This window comes from Halichoerus grypus, chromosome 9, assembly GCF_964656455.1.
Source record: "Halichoerus grypus chromosome 9, mHalGry1.hap1.1, whole genome shotgun sequence".
NCBI lineage: Eukaryota > Metazoa > Chordata > Mammalia > Carnivora > Phocidae > Halichoerus > Halichoerus grypus.
Genome location: NC_135720.1, coordinates 110,556,946 through 110,579,532, shown reverse-complemented (window position 1 = coordinate 110,579,532; position 22,587 = coordinate 110,556,946). Strand labels below are relative to the sequence as shown.

Sequence of the window (22,587 nt, the reverse complement as noted above, 5' to 3'; positions counted from 1 at the left end):
CCTTTCATTAAACAACGAACTTTAGCTGTGGGTTTTTTTTTTAATATTCAAAAACCCAAAACTTACTTTTCCAAACTCAGTTGCTACTACTATAGGCTAGAGGGTAATGGTGTAAATAATTCTGTGCTTAGATCTTTTCCTAAGTATGATCACACTGAACACATAAAACACATGTACATACGCATACATCACATTCATTTATAGAACCCAGTTATGAAGAGGCTTCCCTACCTTGCTCTTCAGTTATTAGCTCTGTCTACCCTGCTGTTTGGAAAGAAGAGGAAGAAGGGCCAAAATTAGGAGCAGGGTTTACAGTGACTTATTGGACCATATGCTACCCTTCTCAGGCATTAGAAAGCTCAGTAAAGAAAAGCCAACTCCATTCCTTGATAGAGCAGGTGCCCTGACTTGGACCCTTACTATTAAGTCTCAAAATTATTTTGTTTGCTATAACCACATGGCACCCATGTTATATTTTTATTGTTGTGGACAAAAACTTGAAAAGGTTCCCCTTGAGTGGTCCTTAATTTTCTGTATTCATTTTAACAGAGTTGATTTGTAATTACAGATGGTCCCTGACCTAACAATGGTTCAGTTTAGGATTTTTAGACTTTACGATGGTGCTAAAGCCATATGCATTCAGTAGAAACCATACTTGAAATTTGAATTTGGATCTTTTCCTGGGCTAACAATATATGGTACGATACCCTCTCGTAATGCTGGGCAGCAGTAGGGAGAACAGCTCCCAGTCAGCTTCACCTTCACAAGGGTAAACAGCCATACACTTAGAACCATTCTGTACCCATACAACCATTCTGTTTTTCACCTTCAGTACACTCTTCAATATCAAAACTTTAGTAATAAAATAGGCTTTGTTAGATGATTTTGCCCAGGTGTAGGTAGGTTAATGCAGGTGTTCCGAGCACATTTAAGATAAGCTAGGCTAACTGTAATATTCAGTAAGTTAGGTGTATTAAATGCATTTCCAACTCTCCATTTTCAACTTATGATGCCTTTATCAGGATATAACGCCATTGTAAGTTGAGGAAGATCTGTAATTGTGTAAAGGTAGATATAATCTCCTGTGATGACTATTTTTATTTGAGTGTATAGGAATTCTGTATGACAGCACAATTAGTGTAGAATATATGTGCAGTGCTCATATGCATCCATTCTGGATTTTAAAGAGTTTCATAGGTTATAGTCTTCCAGACCAAACTTAATTCCAAGCTTTCTGTTTATAATATTGTCCAATTATCAAAGCTGGGATGTATTATCACTGCTAGTTACTCATGCTGTCAATTTGTTTTGGCTCAACTATGGTTCTATTTGTACTTTACTGTTATATAGTGAATACATTGGATTGGGTTGTTAGTTTAACAAGCTCTCTGGAGAACACTTTCATGATGATACATGTTGAGATATGCTAGCTAGCCTTAAAGTTTATTTGCGTATTTGCCAAAACCTACAGAAATTCATTCATTAGGAATTTTAAAAAGGATCAACTCTCAACCCACAGATTGAGGTAAAGATTACATTTGTTAATATGGGAGTGTTAATTCACGAGTCCCAGCTAAATTTCTTTAGGGGTTTTGATTTGACCAATTTCTCCCTTCTCTCATAATTTTACTGGATGAATTATTTTATGTCCTTTTAAAAAAGTATTCTGATAGTTATGCTGTTATTGAATCTTGCGCTCCATGCAGCTCACAATGTTGTGGGTGCTTCATGATCTTGGCTAGATATTGAACTGGGAGTTAAAGAAAATGTTTTCAGAGATTGGAACTGACTGGGCTGTTAATATTTACATTGTGTTCAGCTGGTTTTAAAATGTGTGCTAGAATCGCTTCTATGCCCACCCCCACCAGTTGCATCAAAATTTCCGGAGTCTGGGTCTGGGAATTTGTTTTGAAAATGCTCCTTTGAACTTTCTAGATTCTGGAAATGTTCTAATATTTTTATCTGATGGTTGTTACACAAGTGTATCTATATGTTAAAAGCCTTCAGTGTGTCTCTTTAAGATTTGTGCACTTCATTCTAGTATTTCATTCTTTCTGTAATACCTTTTTAATTTTTTTTTTTTAATCAAGTAAACTCCCAATGCAGGGCTTGAACCCATGACCCCGAGATCAAGAGTCACATGCTCTACCGACTGAGCCAGCCAGGCACCCCTTGTAATACCTCTATTAAAAAAAAGGTTTTTTAAAAAAGACACATTACTCTCCTTATTTCATCAAACAACTTGCAGTGGTTCTTAATAAACACTATTAATTGCCCACTGTTCACACAGTCATGACCCAAGAGTAGATGACAGAGTGGGTCTTGGCTCTTGGGAGCATAAAATCTGGTGATAGAGAAAGTGATGATAAATAATATAAAGCTTTATAGTTTATGAAGTCTTTTTGTACAGATGATCTCATCAGCACTGTGGCTTTTAGGCAATTTACTATCCCCACTTTTTTGTTAAACTTATCCCGGATTACTCAGCAAGTAGGGAGTCGTTGCAGGACTTTAAATTAAGTCTTCTATAACAGCCTGTAATTCCCCAGAAATAAGAATGCTTCAATTAACAACAACAAAAACCAAAATCAAAAACCTCACATGGAGGCAAAAGCTAAAGTGTTTTTGTGGAGCTGTAGAAGCCATTATTCAGAGGGTTCTTAATGGATATGGGATTTGTGTCAGATTTTCCTACAGCTCATTGTCACTCCATGTTGCCTATTTTTCATGTCACAGTTGTCCATTTGGACTCTGGAATTTTAGTATGTTAAGCTTTCTCTAGTGATTGTAATGTCTGTAGAAAAATTTTTCAACTGAAACGCCTTGCTCTTTTAGCCTTTCTAACTTTGGTTTATTCTTGCCTCATTTTCAAATTCTTGAGAAGTATTTCCAGGAGATGCTGGCCAATGATGAATCTTGTTCTTCCTGATTACATTTAGCAGGTATTATTTGTTCCATACTCTTTGGCACTTGGTCATTTCCCATCCAACTCTTTATTACTGTCATGTATTGTTCTTTACGTACACAAATTTTGTCTTCCTAAAAGGATTATAAGCTCCCTGAGCATGAGACTATCCCATGTGGTGGCACATAGTAGGATTTTCTAAGTGCTCTTTGACAGTAACAATACACTTGCTTGGTTTTTCCTTTCTTTTCCTGTTTACCTTCTGTGTCTTCTTACGCCCACTAAAGTATGCTGCTGTTACGGCCTTGGTGTAGGAAAGAATGGGCTAATGAACTTCTTAGGTGGGATCACTAGGTTCCTAAACCCATAGATGGTGGTAGCATAAACTCTAGGAATAGGGCTCAGAGCTCTTTCACCTTTCTTTTCTTTTTAATGGGTAACTTCAGTGATAGGAAGTCTTGTCATAGTTGGCATACGACTATGCCAAGAAACCATATTTCCCTTTGCTAGTCCTCATCATCTGAGGAGCCTTTCAAAATACTGTAACATTTGCCTGTGTGTTTTATTCCTTTATGATCATCATCACTGCCCCTCCTAGGGAATGTAGAGAACCATTGGTATTCATGTTTATACAGTAACTTCCTATTTCAGAAGGTAGGGCATGGTCCCCAACATGGGAGGGTTGGAGTATATATCAATATCAACTTAAGAATTTGTTGGTGGTCCTGATTCTGCAGAGTGAAATTACTGCTTTTCAAGCCTTCACCCAGTAACTGACTGTATCTCTTGCATACTCTTGAATTATGCTTATCCACCAGATCTCTGGGCTCACAAAGATTCCATTAAAGGCCCCTCTTCCTATCATATTCTTATAATTAAGCCAGATACTCTTCCTTGTTCAGTAATGCTCTCTTTATATATTAAAATGATCCTTAGTTTTTTTGTAAAACAGTGTTTTGTTCCTTAGGGAGTTTCCCCTCTTTAAATAAGGCTAGTTTTGCAATATATTCAAAGGTGGGGTGACCACTGAGATCAGCTTCAGAGGGAGTGCTCCTGCTTATTGCTCTGTGGAAAAACTCCTCTCTCCATACCTACTGGTAATTTCCTCTCACGGGGATTGGAATTCTAATTAAAATTTTATCCTCAGCTTCTGAACATTATAAAGCTCCATTGTTATTTATGAAAAGCACGTTATGATATAGAAAGAATATGGACCTATAGTCTGAAGAGCTGAACTGAAATAAAGTCCTTAGATTTAACCTTCCACCACCACTAGCACCTCCATCTTTCTCACTGCCCCTCTTCATGCATATTTGCAGGTTGATCCCTGCCTCTTTCGATTTCTCTTTATCCAAGATAGCAACTTTGGGCATGTAGAAGATATGTCCTGACTGATGTGCCTGCCTTTCTGTTTCTAGGTGGGCCATGCACAGACACAGCTCATGTCTCGTTAATCACACCAACCAAAAGATCCTGTGGTACAGGTACGTACATCATTCTTATCTGGATTCATTCTTCCCTGGATTCTTCACAGAAATTAGCTACTGGTTTTAACATGGTGTCTTTGCCAGGGTACTCTCTAATTTCTTCCATCAATTGTCAAGTGATGTATTATGTGCTATAAGTATTGGGAGTGGAGGTGGAGTGACGAGGGGTTGGAGTTGTGCTCTTTGAGGTCAGATGGATATTAAAATTTACCTACTTCCTAATGTTTGAAGAATATTATTAAGACATGAAACATACAGAAAATACAGATAATTGCCTAGTTTCTGGCATGTATCTAATTTGTCTTAAGTCTTGGACCTACTACAAGAACATTATTTAAATATTGGAGCTGGAGAGTGAAAGAAGTTTTGTAGTACAGATAATGAATATTTTAACTTGACAATTACAGTATCCTAATAGTTTTAGAAAATATTTTCTCCCCTTCATCTTAAAGCCATGGGGTGTGCTGAAATCATTCTTTTTAGCATGGAATCCCCAAAACATCTTTGTGCATCTGTGACATTTTTATTAAACATGAAGTCATGAATCTTGTAGCTTTCTGAAGAGCAGTTGTAAATGCCCATTGCTCCCTTAGTCTGTAGCTTAATTTATTTTAAACAATATTTGCCTTTTCTAATAATGCTGCCTGCTATTTAAAATATCTTAAAGATTATATTTGGAAGAGTCAAAGTAATTATATTGTTTTTCTAAAGGTCACAGTTAGAGTCTTTTTCATAACTTAAAAAGTCCTTTTAACTCCCCAGCAGAAATAGCACAAACTATTTCTGTGTACAAAGTTAAACTAAAGCCTCAGTCCCTTTAATGCTCATAGTTTTGATGTTAAACCTGAAACAGGTCTGTCCTTGCACAGTTTCAGAGTAACGTCCAGGCAATTTAATTTTACTCCTCTACACCAGTTTTGAGGCAGGGGGTGTGTGAGATTGTCCTGGCATGCTCTCATCCCTCCTGTGCCCAGTACCCAAGCTCCCCTGGGTAGTTCCTGGTTGAGGTAGAAGAGAGCTGTGCCCTGGGGTAAGGCCATCCTGACTGGCCAGTGGGAAGTCAGAGAGCCAGCTTCCTACACCCACTCCAGGCAGAAGCTTGAACACACTCAGAGCCCTTTGATTTCAGGCCCAACACTTCACATGCACAGTATACTTTAGTCCTTCTTCTTTCCTTTCTTTCAGTCTTGGCTCTCAGGGCAGAATTTACCATTGGCACTACTAACGTGTTGAGGTAGTTAAGGAATGGGCCTCAAATACATTGGGTCATCCTGAGAGATTGAGAAAGGAGGCTCATGTGCTCAGCGTAGACGCTGGTATTAGTAGGAACCCTTCCTGAATATCATGTGCTTTTGTCCTTCGTTTTCTAGGCAGATCTCTTTCCTCTCTTTTGCTCCCATACGATTTTGTTTATCTAAAAATAGTAACGGCATTTATTGCATGCTTACTACATTACCAGACACCATTCAATATGTTTTACATACATGCTCACTTAATCTTCGGAACGGTTCTGCAAGATAATTATTCCTCTTCTATAGATGACAAAAATGGGCACTCAGAAAGTTAAGTATATTTCCTGGAGTGGTAATATTCCTAGTAAGTAATAGAGTCAGGACTTGAACACAGATGTTTTATTCTTTTGTTAAGTTTTTAAATTTAATTTCCGGTATAGTTAACATAGAATTTTAATTTGTTTCAGGTGTACAGTATAGCAATTCAACAATTCTCTACATTACTCAGTGCTCATCAAGTTAAGTGTGATTTTAATCCTCATCACCTGTTTCACCCATACCCCCACCCACCTCCCCTCTGGTCACTATCAGTTTGTTGGATACAGATCTCTCAGATGCTAAAGTCTATGTTGTTTTCTACTACATAATGTGTCTGCTTATTGCATTTTATTGTAATTACTTATACTCCCAGCCAGGCAGTGGAAAAACATATCATTGGTGAAGTATGGAGAAAGAGAAATAAGATTTTGAAACACTGAATATTGTGAAGTAGTTTTAAAAATGTGAGTTCTAGAAACAGATCTGATGTCAGATCCTAGCCTAGCCACTTACAAAATGTGATTTTGAGTAAATAAGTTAACATCTCAAAATGTGTTCTTCATCTGAAAAATGGGATGATAAATCTATCTCATAGGTTTGATGTAAGAAATAATATACATAAAGCTCACATAATAGATCTTTAATAATGGGAGCTGCTATCATACTATAATCGCTAAAGATTATATGTAGTGTTGATGGTATTGATATCACATTAATGTATTTCAGGGAGAAAGAAGAGTAGATTAGAAGTTAAACAGAATGGATTGCCATATCTAGTTTCATTTTTTTTTTTTTTGAAGATTTTATTTATTTGACAGAGACAGTGAGAGAGGAAACACAAGCAGGGGAGTGGGAGAGGGAGAAACAGGCTCTCTGCTGAGCAGGGAGCCCGATATGGGGCTCAGTCCCGGGACCCCAGGATCATGACCTGAGCCGAAGGCAGACGCTTAACGACTGAGCCACCTAGGCGCCCCTACCATATCTAGTTTCATTAATTGATTTTGTTGATCACATTTTTTGTTGCATGTCAGTACTATATTAGGAACTGAGGGTAATATGCACATGATAAGGGAGGCATTGAGTTCTCAGTCACACATTCCCAGGCCTCCTTTTAGGTGAATATAATACCTCTTAACTAGAAAGAGATTGAGAATTTCTGGCTTGGAAGGAAATTAATGCAATGTGCAGTTCACTCCCAAAAAGCCTGAAGGAAAGTTGAGATTTCTTAGCATGGACATTAAAGGCCATCAAGTTCAGCCTGCTACACTTCTTTTCAAGAAGCCTGTCTGTGCCGCCTCAGGCTCCTTGAACTAGCCCTATGGCTTCTGCCTTACACAATGGCCCTGACTCTAGAGGACAGAGCTTCCTGATTTTCAGAGGTAAATTAAGTGATTTGCCTTAAGAATCACGGGTTGACTGTCTTTGTTTCCATCTTTCTGTCCTGGAATGAGAAGGTTGCCCACTGTGGGGATCCTGGGCATTTTTCTTATGAATCACCACCAGTTACTTATTGTTGTGTTGCTGGAGTGTCTTGTATTCTTTATGTCTAGTCTTCAAGAGTAGTACTCAGTGCCTCTAACACTTGCCCTGTGGTGCTGCTGCCACAGTGGGTAGTACAACAGTACTTCTCCCAAAGTCTCTCAGGCTTCAGACATAGATGATCAGTAAATGATCACCTTATAGCCACATGTTACTTCTCACGAGCTGTAGAGTGGGACCCTCTGAATTAGACTACACCAACTCTTCCCAGCCAATCTATCCATACACGTTTGGACCTAAAGCAGCCTCTAGCATAATAATGATGTTCTAGGGGCACCTGGGTGGTGGCTCAGTTGGTTAAGTGTCTGACTCCTGATTTTGGCTCAGGTTATGATCTCAGGGTCATGAGATCAAGCCCCACATTGGGCTCCGTGCTGGGTGTGGAGTCTACTTAAGATTCTCTCTCTCCCTCTCCCACTCCTCTACTCCCCCTCCACCCTCCCTCTCTAAAGATAATAATAATAATAATGACAATGAATAATAAGGATGGTGACATTATATTAGAAAAAGGATACTTAGGCCATACAGTATATAGTCTGTGAGGTATGGGGAGAAAATAGTAAAAGCTTTTCATCTCAGCCTTTTAAAATTTCTGTTTTCTAGATTCAGTTCATAATTATGTATTAGTCTATGCACATAGTTTAAAACCAGCAAGTACACATAGAAATATATATAATATTAAAGGTACGTAGTCGAATATCTTAGAAACATGTGTACACTCAGAAAAGGTAAGTGACCTCTTCAGTAAATAGGTCATTTTCTTTTTAGTACTTTGACAATTAGATATGAAGATTAGCATTAGACTCATTATTATATGGCTTTAATACGTCAAGGCCTGAATGTAAGCCTGAATGGTTATGTCTCTATTTATTTTTCAAGTGATGACTTTTTGATCAGAGGGTACTGTAATTTAGAGAGACGGACAGCGGTGTAGCGTGGTTGGTCTGTAGCCATCAAAATGAGAGTGGGAACTCTTTAAGAAATTGCTTTGTGAGAACTATGAGTCTAAGAAGCAGATTGCGAAAAGGAGCAGTAGTGGCAAATGAAAGATCAGTTTGTGTTTGTGAGCTAGGTGAGAGGCTTTTCTTTAGATGCTGGCTTTTAGCCACATAGCACTATTAACATTTAAACTCTTTGTAATCTTTAGATGGGGGAAAAAAGAATGCACTGTGATCATTGTGGTATTTAAGCAGAGAAAAATGAAGTGAGAATTGGGAAGTGCTGCCAGGTCCCAGGTTGCTTTTGGTTAGAATGTGAGAGTTAAAGCATTTCATACCTTCAGATTACTAGAGAGAGCTTACGTTTCTTCCAAGAGCTCAATGTTTTGCACATGTTCCCTTGTTAATTCTCACAACATTCCTGCCAAGAATGAGTATATTGTGAAAGAAAGAGTTCACTTTCCTTGGCAACAGACCACCAGAAGATTCCCTTTTGTCCTTCATCTTTTTTTATCAAGTTACACCTTAAGCCAAAATGTTGTAATCCGAGCTATGGTCATCTCCTTCAGACAACTTTATTTCGAAGATATTTGGATATTTATGTGAATATCTATATGAAGTCATATTTTTATGTTTAAAGTGCCTTGTGGGACAGTAGGAAAGTTTGTTGCCTTTTCATAGGATTTCTTGTTTAAAGACCTATAACTTTTTCTTCATAAGACTTTTTTACAGAGAGTTACAGCAAAAGAAGTAAGTTGTTTTGTGTTTCATTTATTGGAGCTTGCTATTGATAAATCTTAAATTGTAAGCTGTAATTGACAGAACCATGTCTTGTCTGAAATTTTTTTTGGAGAAATAGTCTCTTTCCACTAGAATCCTTGAACAGTGACTAACTCAAGGACCCTGCTTCTTCCAAGTGGGGCATTAACCAACTCTTTGCTCTAGGCCCTACCTTAAATATATGAAGGGATAGACTTTTTAGCATATGAAAAAAAGGAAATTGCTCCTTTCCTAGTTCACTACTCTTATGTGCCTTTATTTTGTTTTTTCATTTTATAGTCCCTTTTTTTTTAAAAAAAAGATTTTATTTATTTGAGAGAGGGAGAAAACACAAGCAGGGGAAGCAGCAGAGGAAGAGGGAGAAGCAGCCTCCCTGCTGAGCAGGGAGCCTGACACGCGGCTCCATCCCAGGACCTTGGGATCATGACCTGAGCTGAAGGCAGATGGTGAACCACTGAACCGCTCAACCGACTGAATCACCAGGCGCCCCTATAGTCTCTTTATTAAGTTAAAATAAGGAAAAAAAGTCATAGGCAAGTTTACAGACTTGATGATACTGTCAGCAACCTCTTGGTTTACCATAACTATATTCACTTTTCTTCCAGCAAATATGTTGAGTAAATAATATTTTCTCTGATACAATTGAAAAATGATGGTTTTTAAATGCTGTGTGTATGTTTAAAAATGTGATTATAATTAGTAGAATAGCAAGTAAAATAACCATTTGTGGGACCATAAGGGAGCTGTAGTATTGCCTGAGATGAAAGCAGATGGGACTAGAAACTGTCCCATTAAACATCAAGGCAGGTTTTTCTGGAAAGTATCATCAGTTCCACTCTAAGAAGCATGTTAATTCCTTTTAACTGTATATCCCTTGTGTGCTTTCTTTTAAAACTTTTCTTTTTTCTTTATTCTTTTTTCCTTTCCTTTTCTTTCCTTTCCTTTTCCTTTTCCTTTCGAAAGTTCATGTTGATCCTTTGGAGTTACTTTTTTTTCTTCTAGTGTGATGAACAGTGACATGAACTAGATACCTTTGTATTGTTCATTGTTTCCCTTTTCCCCCCCAAACGTTTTCTTGACTTCTCTCAGACAAGCTGTTTGTGATATTGTCTCTTCTTACAAAGACAAGGGAAGAGACCACCTTTCACCTGGGAGTTAAGAGAAGATTGATGTGCTGAACACTTTCCACATCCGTGTGCAGAAGCCAGTTAAAGGGAAATGTTTCATTGTTGTTATATTACCAAGAGGTTTATATAAGATCTTTTAAATTGATTCAGAAGCTAAAGGGTGGTAGTGTTAAATCAGAGGTGGCCCTGTAAATCTGAGAAATACCTACAGTTGTGTGTTTTATCTCCTGGTAGAGTCAATATTCATGGAAACATCTCAACCAGCTGTATGGATCAATATTACATACTGTTAGCTGACCCTTCTGTAAAGGATGCTTTGGAGCTTTAAAAGATGTGGCTTCGGGTAGGAGTTCAAGTGTAATTCAGTTCTCTGTTTCATTCTTCCTCCTTGGTCCTTCAGGTATAGCTTTTCCCTCAGGTCTGCGCTATCAGCATTTGAGACAGAAAATTAGAAATTTGACCTACTTATGTAATATGTAGGTTCCCATCAGGAGACTATTAGGGAAGATACAAACCTTTCATTTTTTATTAGCATTTAATGTAACCATTGAAGAAAGATCAAAACAGTAAATCTGTCATGGCAAAGAAAAAAGGATTAAAAAAATGTTTTACCTCGTGCACTCATCATCTTGGGTCCTAAAACAGGACAAAATGGATACCAAATATTTGGCAAGATTGCAAACATCTCTCTAGTCTAAAAGGTTTGCCTTCCTTTGTTTTACCATAGAGAACAAGCCAGAGGTTATCATGGTATGCCTTAGTGGCTGTTTACGGATACTGTGTGGTTTTTGGCAAGTAGGTGGATAACTGGAGAAAGGAAATAACGTGCTAAATGCTTTTCTTGTGTTGGCTTTTATTTTCTGTAAAGACGTTCATCTGCCTGACTTGTTGCTTATATTAAAGAATAGAATGAAGTAGTGAGGCACTGTATAAATAGATTTGATATGATTTGATAGTCAATATGTAAATAATAGCAGGTGATTTTTTTTTTTTTTTTTTTTTTAAAGATTTTTATTCATTTATTTGACAGAGAGAGACACACAGCGAGAGAGGGAACACAAGCAGGGGGAGTGGGAGAGGGAGAAGCAGGCTTCCCGCGGAGCAGGGAGCCCGATGTGGGGCTCGATCCCAGGACCCTGGGATCATGACCCGAGCCGAAGGCAGACGCTTAACGACTGAGCCACCCAGGCGCCCCAATAATAGCAGGTGATTTTAAAAGCACCTCACATGATGTATAGATTTCAGAAAAGGTTGGGGAGAGCTTACCTGTACCTGTAAATGAGAGTTTGGTCCCATTGCCACCAATTGATGTGGTTGCATTATAGGCCAGCTAGACATGTAATGATGTGTAAGTTTGCTGGACTTGAAGCCAGAGGCTTGTTTTAGAGGCCTTGTTTGAGTTTTGCTCATAAGAAGCAGTAGCTCCTCCTCTGAAAAAAGGCTGATCTAAGTGAATATCAAGCCAGGGCGCCAGTCTTGTCAAGAGGCATTTTTGCACTTGATGGATCAAAATACACTCCAGTATTAAAAGGAAAAGGAAGTGTGATGAGGCTTGCTGCTGTTTTGGATGTGTATATATGAGAAGCCTGGGCTTTGGTGCTGAGCTACTCGTGGTCCACGTGCTTTGTGCAAATTCAGTTTGCTTACATCCTTGAATGCAGTTACAACTGGTGTGTGTGTGGGGGGGTGTGGGGTTTTTTTTGTGTGTGTGGGGTTTTTTTTTTTTCCATTTATGGTCATTTATTTTATTTTATCATATCTTGCACTCTTCCTGAGGAGAAAAGCCTTGAACTTCTATTGATTAGCTGTTCTGTTGCTCTACTGGGGCAAAATACCTGAGCCAACACTATTTGAAAAGGATATCAAGGGAATTTAATACCGCCCTCCTCCTTTGAAACTTTTGGGTTTTGGGGGAGGGTGGATCTGGGGGTGCTTTAGGTGCCGCTCCATAGCACATATGTGCCTGTTAGAGGGCAGCATGTTAGGAACGTAGCTTTCCCGGAGCAGTCTTACCAGAAGGAGCATGATAGAGCAGCCACAGAGCTGCGTTATAAATCATCTGAGCCTTGCAATGATACTGCCCATTAAGGAGACTTTTTTTTTCACCCTACTCAGTTCCTGGCTGTACTAATAGAACAGCACATCAAGCAAGGCTGTAAATAAAAGTTATTACCTAATAGGTGGGTACCGAAGTGGAACGGACAGAGCTGAGGCATGGAGGCCTTATTACTGCTCATCAGCAATTATAAACAGGATCAAGTGTCTGGGACTTGTGCTGATGCAGCGAGGCTAATAGAGGCTGGGAATGACGCTCGCCGTGATAGGATGATGTATGCTGATGGGTTTTTACTGCCTCATGGTGCTGCGTGCTTCCAAGACAAGTCATGTTACCCGTTTTCCTGCTTGCTCATCCATCTGAAGAGACAGTCCCATTGCCTGTTCTGCCACCAGGTGGGCTGGCGTTTAGTCCTCATACTTGCGTCTGTTTCTAAGGCACTCCCCTTGTGAAGAGTCTTAAATATTTCATAATCACGGCCGATTAAAGCTGTAATCTTACTGTGTTGCCTGCTGTCATGGTTATAGATCACACCTTCAGAAGTGGTTGCTGACGTGTAACATAGGACCAGCTGAGACGCTGTAGTCAGTCAGACCACTGTGACAGAGTCCTGTAGTAAATTCTGTAGGGACATGCTGAAGAACTGATAAGCATGTGTCTTGCCCCTGGCAGCTTATGCCAGAAAGAGACAGAAAAAGTCCAGAAGCATAAATACAACTAATTCCAGCTTTAGAGAGCAAGAAACGTAGCTAACGTTTATTTTTTAAAGTGAAGACAGGGAGGATAAATTATGCTAATTGCTACAAAAAATAGAATACTAATGTGGGCTTTTTTTTTTTTTTAAGAATTATCTTCCTGATGAAATGCTTAAAATTTAGTTCCTTAGTCAGTAGGAATGATAAGAGGACCCTGGAATGTGGAGGCAAAGTCTAGCAGTAGGACTCTACTTTCCAGTGAATGGAAATCTGCAAGTATGACTTGGCAATGCTTTTGTGTAGCAGATAAGCACCTGATACTTGGGAAAATTGAGATACAGCTGTGTTCAACTTTAATCACTCAACTTCACTAAATCACAGTAATTAGACCTTTGAGATAGGAGAAGTCTCTAGCACAGTCACAGAGGAATGCTTTGAAAAGGGCTTACCAGTTTGATCCAGGAGTTTATGAGCATTCTGGTAGTTGATTTGTCATTTGTGCCTTTAAATGAATACACCTCTTTATGCATTACCTTCAGACTAACTTATCAGGAGACGTCCTGCTGTTGGAAAAATTGTGATATTTCTGTGGAGTTCTTTGATGCCTTAAGTTATGCATAGGTGTGCCTCATTTTAAAGAAGCTTGATATATGATAATCTCAATATTACAAACCAGATAAACTAAGAATTAATGTTATGAGAGTCCTTCAGCCTGTAAAATTCTTGTTATTGTGCTAATGTGGATAAGTTTTCCCTTTTGCATATAAAGTAGTAATTTGACTTACCAATTCCTGCTTATCACCTTTTTTTCAGAGAGTGTTTTGTGGGTAGTGGTCAGTGGAATGGAGGAAGAGAGAGAAATTGGAGAAAAATGTTTTCAAATAATGATAGGATTTAATAGCTGATTAGAGTTAGCTGAAGAAAGAATGTGAAGTTGAAAAACTGGGGAACTGAGGGAAGAAAGATACGGCTGATGGCAGGGAAAGAGTGGGAAGAAAAACTGGTTGAAACTATTTCTTAAGATAGTTCCATAGAAGATTATAAATATAGGGCACCTGGGTGGCTCAGTTGGTTAAGCAACTGCCTTCGGCTCAGGTCATGATTCTGGGGTCCCGGGATCGAGTCCCACATCGGGCTCCCGGCTCGGCGGGAAGCCTGCTTCTCCCTTTCCCACTCCCCCTGCTTGTGTTCCCTCTCTCGCTGTCTCTCTCTCTGTCAAATAAATAAATAAAATCTTTAAAAAAAAAAAAAAAAAAAAGAAAATTATAAATATAGGTCTAGTTTGGAAGTCATTAATCTAGAAGCAATGATTAAGGGTGTGAAAGTGGATAAGGGAATGAACACAGAAGAACAAGGGGCTGCTAAGGACTGTACTTGGGGGGATGGGAGAGAGAAAAAGAAACCAGTGAGTTAAGGAACCTAAAGAAAGGAGAAAGCTGCATACAGGGTTATGAAAGAGGTAAGAGAATAGGGGCCAAGGAGGTACGAGGACTGAGGAAATTGTTGCCTATGGCTATTAGAATATCATCAGGAAACCTGGAAGAAGTTAATGTGCCGTGGTGGGAAACCAAAGCCTATGACAGGTCATTAAAGAGGGATTTGATAACCAGGAAATAAGGGCATGACACAGAAGTCATTCAGTTAAAGAGTTAGGGAAGACATTAAAAACCAGTAAGTAGTGGTGGTTGGAGGAGAAATGGAGTTAGGCATTTCTTGACATGGAGGTGTTTAAGATAGGGAAATATTTTGCCCTTGTTAAGATACAAAGGAAAGGCTGATCCGGCTGTCCCACCACTGGGTATTTACCCAAAAAAATGCAAGAACACTAATTCAAAGGGATATATGCACCCCTATATTTATTGCAGCATTATTTACAATAGCCAAATTATGGAAGTAACCCATATGTCCATCGATTGATGAATGGATAAAGAAGATGTGGAGTTTGTGTGTGTGTATACACATGCATATAATGAAATATTATTCATCCATAAAAAAGAATGAAATCTTGCCATTTGCAACGACGTGGTTGGAGCTAGAAAGTATAATGCTAAGAGAAATACATCAGTCAGAGAGAATCACAGACCATATGATTTCACTTGTACATGGAGTTTAAGAAACAAAATGACCAAGCAAAGGGGGAAAATGAGAGAAAAAGAGAGAGAGAGAGAGACAAAGACAAATCAAGAAACAGACTCTTAACTCTAGAGAACAAACTGATGGTTACCAGAGGGGAGGGGGGGTGATGATAGGGATTAAGGAGTATTCTTGTTGTGATGAACACAGGGTGATGTATGAAACTGTTGAATCACTGTATTATACACCTGAAACTAATAATAATACTGTGTGTTAACTAACTGGAATTAAAGTAAAAACTTAAAAAAAAAGATACAAAGGAAAGGTACATGGAAAGACAAAAGAATAGAAAATATTACAGGAGAAATAAAAGAGATACACAAGCAAGATTACTTAGAGGCAGAAACCCAGAAGCATTAGTTGCCTCCAAGAGTATAAGGAAAGAGATACAGATATAGATAAAGAGATTTTCTTTTTTAATGTATAGGTAGCTTGGGTATACTCTCATCCCCTAGGTTTCCTAAGAACCACAACTTTCCATTTGAAGCTACCCTTTCGTCTTTCGCTGGTGACTAAATCATAAATCATAGTCCTGACTTTGTTTCAGATAACTTTTAGTTTGAGAGGACTAAACATTTTTTCTTCTGACCCCTCCCCAGACCCAAATGAAATAAAAGCACAAAAATAACATGGAGACTGAACTATATAATATATGGAATAAATATAATTATGTGTGTTTAACATAATCAACACTATAAAAAATACATAATATAATAATACATATAATTGTGTGTAACAATCAACAAAAGATTTAAAAAAATTTTTTTCAACAAAAGATTTTAAACACATTTCTAAACATTGTAATGGGAATGGGTTGAGGCTGAAACTTCGTGACTGCAGGGGCGTGGCAGCCACTGCTTGCACAGAAAGTCATGAGAAGCAGGGCAGAAAATGGGGGTCCACTGAAGGTGTATTTGTAGAAGGAGGAAGGAAGGCTAGAGGTCGGTGGTTGAGAATGGTGGGCTCTAGAGGCAGACTATGTGGATTCCCCTCCCAGTTTCCCAACCACGTAAGAGGAAAAACTGTTGGACTGCTCTGTGAGCCTTGATTTTCTCCTCTGTAAAATGACAGGTCTAATTGTAGAGTTCTGAAGGAAATGAGATCCTGCATTTAAAGCACCTGACATAGTGCCTGATAAATGTTCAGTAGGTAGTAGAGATGTGAACAGAAGGTACCTGATGATGAAGGAGAGTGAGGAGAAACTTGAAGGAGCATAGAGGAAAGTGAGAAAGAACTCCCAGCTCCACTAGTCTGGTTGGAAAAAGATCTGGAATCAGAAACTGGTGATGAGGCCCCCGAGGCCAAGCAGATTGGAGAGTGGAGGTCAGTGAAGTCAAGGGAAATGGGGAGAGCTGTTAGCAGCCTTTGTTGAACTCATGAGGGTTGTGAATGACAGGAAGCCCAGAAAACTCTTTCTTAAGAAAACTGGACATCAGAACTGGGAAAATCAAATTTCTTTTTTCTGTTTTGTTTCTGGGCCTAGTTTTAAAAGTAAAATTTAAGTTTTGTGTGTATTGGTAGAAAGAGATTTCACAAGCTTGACTTCCAAAACAAAACAAAAAAAACCTTATATCCTGAACTCTTCTTTAAGCTTTTATATTATAATTGAGAACTCCTCTTCTTTCTGGGGCAAATCACAGTTTAGGAGCCACCGAAGGTTGATAGTTTTCTTGTGGTTAAAGTCTTGATAAAAAGGCTGGCTATTGCTTTCAAACCAACAACATGAAAGAACTTTAGCCAAGAAATTCAGTTCTTTATGATTAAAAATCAGACAGTTTAACCTTGGAAACATTTTTGTCACAGGGGACTTCATATTGTGATTAGTTATCTGAACAACCAAGTGCCTCTGTGGGCTCAGTTAACCAGCCTCCCACTACATATGTATAATTATTTTTAGTGCATACACACACTGTGCTATAAAAGCTTCTTTGGCCTTATGCTCCCTGCTGTTCTGAATTCTCTGTTTCATTACCAGTATCCACCCACAGAGTTTCAGAAAGCCATTCCCAAATAGTAGAACCACAACTCTGAATTTTAAATAAACCACATCTCTATTAGCTCAATGGACAGGGGAATTAGTTACATGCTATGCATTGCCCGCATCCATCTACCCCATCAAAACTTATTAAAAATGTATACATATATAAGCAAGAAAATGGGGCATTTAACTCAGACTGTGTTAATTTTTCTGTTATTTTAGCAAGGAATAAAGAAAGAGAATACAGCAGACAGCCTTTAAGATTTTTACCTTGAATGTAAATACTTTTTGAATCCCCAAAAACTTCACTGATAGCCTACTGTTGACCAGATGTTGATCAGTATTTACTTGAAAAAATATACTGGGAACTGCTTTTTTGTAAGAGAATGCTGAAAACTCTTTTCCAAAGATGTTATTGTATTACAGCTTGAATTATATGTTCAAATATGCAGGGTGGCTTTTAAAAGAAAGGTGGCCTGGGGAGCGAGTTTGTGTAGTACTAATTTGAATGGGAGGTGTTAGCTGCAGCAAAGTCTGTTTTCCAGCTTGGCATTAACTGATAGTTCCTGTAACTGACAAGGATTCAGATATACTTTTTCTTTGGCCTCCTGTTGATAAATCCATTTCTAGAAGATTAAAATCACATCTTAAGGTCTTGGTCATCGTCCTTCCTGGAACAGCAGTTGCAGTAATTCATGCAATTAAAAATGGGTCCTTACTGGATTGGAAGAAGTGTAGACTAAGAGAGTGACATGTAAAAAAGTCTGTGACTAATCATTAAAGTGTACTTACAGATAAGTGTTGACTTCACTACAAACCTGGAGAAGCATGAGCGTTGACCTTACTGTTGATTACTTGCTACAACCATCTTGTCATGCACTTTCCCATCAGTCCCAAGTAATGTCAGCATTTCTGGGAAAGAATTCAGCAAGCACTCTAGCCAATCATCTGCAAGTATGGCTACCCTGGAATATAATTTTTTAACATAATTTCAGATTTACAGAAAAGTTAAGACGATTACATCAAATTCTCACTTTACCCACCCCCACCTCCTATCCCCCACCCCCAGTTCATTGGCTTTTTCTACTCCCCCCATTGACTCTGTGTGTGTGTGTGTGTGTGTGTGTGTGTGTGAAATCCATATCCCTAACTATTTCAGTAAGTTGCCTTTGTTATACTAAAAATTTCAGTGTGCAATTCTTAAAATCAAGGTTTTATCTTAGATAGCCACAGTACAATTCACAAAGTTGTGAAGTAAACATTGATATTATAATATATATTTGATTTTCTAGTACAGTGGTTCACAGCATGGATGTTATGGTAAATAATTCTTTTAATGAAGACTGCTGATGAGCAAATCCGTTGAATTGAGGTTAAAATGTTAGGCACTTTTCATAATAATTTTATGCAGAATTCTTTGCCTCTAATTTTCCAGCTTGCCTTACAGATGGGATTATTTCTCTGTCCCTCCTAAGCCATTGTCTCACGGCAGCTCTCCTCAGCCCTCTGTGTACTTGGCAGCACCTGCGTCAGCCCTGAGCAACCCCGAGTAATGAACACCTAGTGTACTCATGCAGGAAAATCAGTAGGTAGACAGACAAAGCTTTCTCTGGACAAGCTTTATCATCATATGTTAAGTTCTGACTTTAGGTCCATTTAGTCTCGCTTGAGGAAGAGTAACAATGAGGCACAGAAGTATTTATTCATAAGCTGGAGGATTTACCCTGGGAATAAGGAGTCAAAAGACTAGATCTTGGGTGGGAGAAACAAAGCAATAGGTAGAGAGAGGAGCTGAATTAAGCTGATGCTAAATTAGAAACAAAAACGGTTTAAAAACAAATCAGCTATTTAATTTTAGCATCTACTTAGTTATGCATTCAAGCTGATTTTTTTTTAAATATCAAAATATAAATGTTCAAACATTTTTTACCTTACATTAAACCTGGACCACAAGCCACAAGATGACCGTCTCTCATTGCAAGATTACATCATTAAGGACTCAGTCCCTGTTACAGAGATATTCTTTGTTGCGTTGTTGTTGTTGTTGTTGTTGTGCACCAGTGGAGTACTAAATACAGTCCGTTCTGCCCCTGCCCCTGTCGGCTTGCATTATTAGCCAGACAGGCAAAACAGTTGGACGTTAAGAACACTCACAGTGGCGCCTGGGTGGCTCAGTTGGTTCAGCGACTGCCTTCGGCTCAGGTCATGATCCTGGAGTCCCAGGATCGAGTTCCGCATCGGGCTCCCTGCTCAGCGGGGGGTCTGCTTCTCCCTCTGACCCTCCCCCCTCTCATGTGCTCTCTCTCTCTCAAATAAATAAATAAAATCTTAAAAAAAAAAAAAAAGAACACTCACAGGGTGGGTAGTTAAGCTTCATAGGAGTGAGATGATGGATGTAGGAATATTTGACTTTTTATATGTATGTTTTTAACAAAAAGCCAAAAATTTGAATTAGTGTTTCACTCTTCTTTACCCATTTTCCCACCCTACCCCTGTACTCAGTGTTTTTCTATAAAGAACAGCTGTTTTCAGTCTTCCTGGCAAAAGGCTCATGACCAGATCAGGTGTAACCCTTAGGCATGTCATTCATGCTTTGGAGACCAAGTACTGGCGGGGGGGGGAGTCCATTATTATTTGAAGACTTCTGGACTGTTCCTTCCTTCCAGGCCTCTTCAGATATAATCAACGGTAGAAATAAATGGCTGTAGTCACATGTACTGTTCAGTTGCTCAGGACAGTTGTATACATTTGAACCTTAAAAAACACGGGTCAGGGGCACTACCCCCCCCAGTTGAAAATCTGGATGTAACTTTTGAATCCCCAAAAACTTTACTAATAGCCTACTGTTGACCAGATAGATGAAGCCTTACTGAGAACAGAAACAGTTGATTGATAAGGTATTTTGTATGTTATATGTATTATATACTATATTCTTACGATAAAGCTAGAGAAAAAGAAAGTTTTATTGAGAAAATCATAAGGAAGAGAAAGTACATTAACAGTACCATGTATCCAAAAAAACAAAATCTGTGTATAAGTGGACCCTCTTTAAAGCAATTTAAATTTGTGTTAAGGGTCAACTGTAGTTTTATAAGGTATAATTTGAAAACCTCTAGGCTTCATGTAACTGCAGAGTAAGTGGAAGTCTTAATCCATATTTTTAGGCAGTTTAACTTCTAAGTGAGTATTCTAAGAAACTGAATGAAAATAGTATACCTATCTTACACATAGTTATAGAAAAATATGGATAATTCATGGATTCTCTCAAATTTCCCTTTGGATAAATGAAAATAAACTGTGGCTGATCTTAGTTTTTTGGAAATACTGGAAAAGAGAGAACAGAAATTCAAGACCAGTCTTAGCACTCTGAGAGTCTTAAAATCCTCATGGTCATGGACTGAGGTTTGTGGTCAAAGAACAGAAATTAGGGGACTTGGGCATGTGGCTTTTGAGAAGTATATCTTTCTCTTGGGTTTCTTAATCTTGCTTCTCTCTCTGTCTCACCTTAATAGTGTTACCTTATTCTATACTGATGTTATAAATGTAATATTTTTTAAAAAATCAATGCATTGTAATGTTGTTGAACTCTAAAATATCCAAGCAGGTTATAAAAACGAAAGATTATCTGTTGAGGGTAATTTGTCAGTTACAATGAGTAACTGAAAAATCTGTAGGGAGAAGTAATACGGTTTAGTTGGGTAGGCAGGACAGGTCTTGCTGATGGAGAAACTAAAACAAGGAAGTGACACCTCTGTAGGATGGAGTTCCTGGTGGTACCCTTTAAGTAAATCGTGCAGTAGGAAAACATTTAACCAACAAAGATGGTGGCTGCAGTTTTTCAGATGAACAAGTGGTTTGTGGCTATCCACCCTCATCTGCCTTTTTAAAGAGACCTAGTATATGACCTGTAGGGAGCATCAAGGTAGTTGAGAAGAGAAAGCTTTGACTTCTGTCTGTGGGGTTCATGAAAAGGCAAGAAAGCATGTTTTACCATTTCTGACCATTAAAAGAAATAAAATTTCAAATGAAAAGAACTGGCTTTCCTTTTGCTATTAGGGGAAAATCCTTATTTATATCATCCTATAATAGTAAAGAAACTTTTTTGGACAGATTTCTAAAATTAACATGAGAGAAAATTAAACACGAAGCTGATTTTGTATAAATTAAATACTATGAGTACAGTCCACAGAAATTCAGAGAGTTTGCAGGAATGGGAAGAAAATGGTAGAAAGAGTAAGTCTTATAAATCATATTCTAAGAGCAGAGGACAAGTAGGATTATCAAGAGATGTATCTAGAGAAATTGCACAATTTTATTTAGATAAGAAGATTCTAAATAGAACAGAAAGGGGTGCTTGTTTCTGTTCCCATACTTGCCCTAGGATCTGCTCCTCTTCCACCACCCCTGTCCCACCTGAGGCAGCTGGGTCTTTGTGTACATAGGAGGTAGCAGGAACTAGTCTTAGCGGTTAGGTACTTCCATGGAAGGTGCATAAGCAGAGTGTTGAAATGTAATAACCATTGGAGACAGGATAGCAAAGTGGTTAAGAGCAAGGCCTCTAGGCCACACACTCTGGGTTCACACTCTTAACTCTTCTTCTTACTAGCTTTGTGTGATCTTTGGCAGTTCACTTAACCCGTGCCTCAGTTTCCTCATCTTAAAAATTAGATGGGTAATAATAGTAACCTCCTCATACCCTTGTTACGAAAGCTGAAAGAGTTAATACATGTACAGTAGTCTGCCCGTGGCCTCCTTTCCACTGGTTCCCTTTCCACAGTTTCGGTTACTCACAGTCAGTTGCGGTCCAGAAGCAGATGATTCTACTTCTGACATATCAGCAGAAAGTTAGTAGTAGCCTGAATCTACATCATAACGCTTACATCATTCAGCTCACGTCATCTCATCATGTAGGCATTTTCCACATCACATTATCATAAGAAGAAAAGGACAGTATAATTTTGAGAGAGAGAGGGAGGCCACATTCACATAACTGATAGTATATTATTATAATTGTCCTGTTAGTGTTGTTAATCTCTTAACTGTGCCTAATTTATAAATTAAACTTTATCATAGGTATGTATGTATAGGGAAAAAACATTGTATATTATAGGGTTTGGTACTGTCCGGTTTCAGACATCCACTGGGGGTCTTAGAATGTGTCCCCTGCAGATAAGAGGGAACTACTGTAAAAGCATTTAGAAGGTGCTGGTACAAAATAAGTGCTTTATGTTAGTACTTATTATTGCAGTTATTACTGAAGTTTAACTTAAGGAATCTCTTTTACCATGTTCCCCTACTGTGATGGTTGCCTTAAAAATGAACTTGGACAAAAGGTTACTGTATGATTCTATCTGTATGTCCATATATGTATGCCATTCTTGAAATGACAAAATTGTAGA

The 22,587-nt window shown here is 38.5% G+C and overlaps 1 protein-coding gene across 3 annotated transcripts in view; it reads left to right on the top strand.

Moving 5' to 3' along the window:
- ZFAND3 (zinc finger AN1-type containing 3) overlaps window positions 1-22,587 on the top strand; it is a 333,302-nt gene that overhangs the window by 268,400 nt on the left and 42,315 nt on the right. For 2 of the 3 annotated variants that reach the window (XM_078055383.1, XM_078055384.1), the window contains one exon: window positions 4,324-4,389. The exons of the other annotated variant lie outside the window; for it this stretch is intronic. In XM_078055383.1, coding sequence (XP_077911509.1) covers window positions 4,324-4,389 — 66 coding nt within the window. The remainder of the gene's footprint in view (window positions 1-4,323; window positions 4,390-22,587) is intronic. 3 annotated transcript variants of the gene reach the window in all.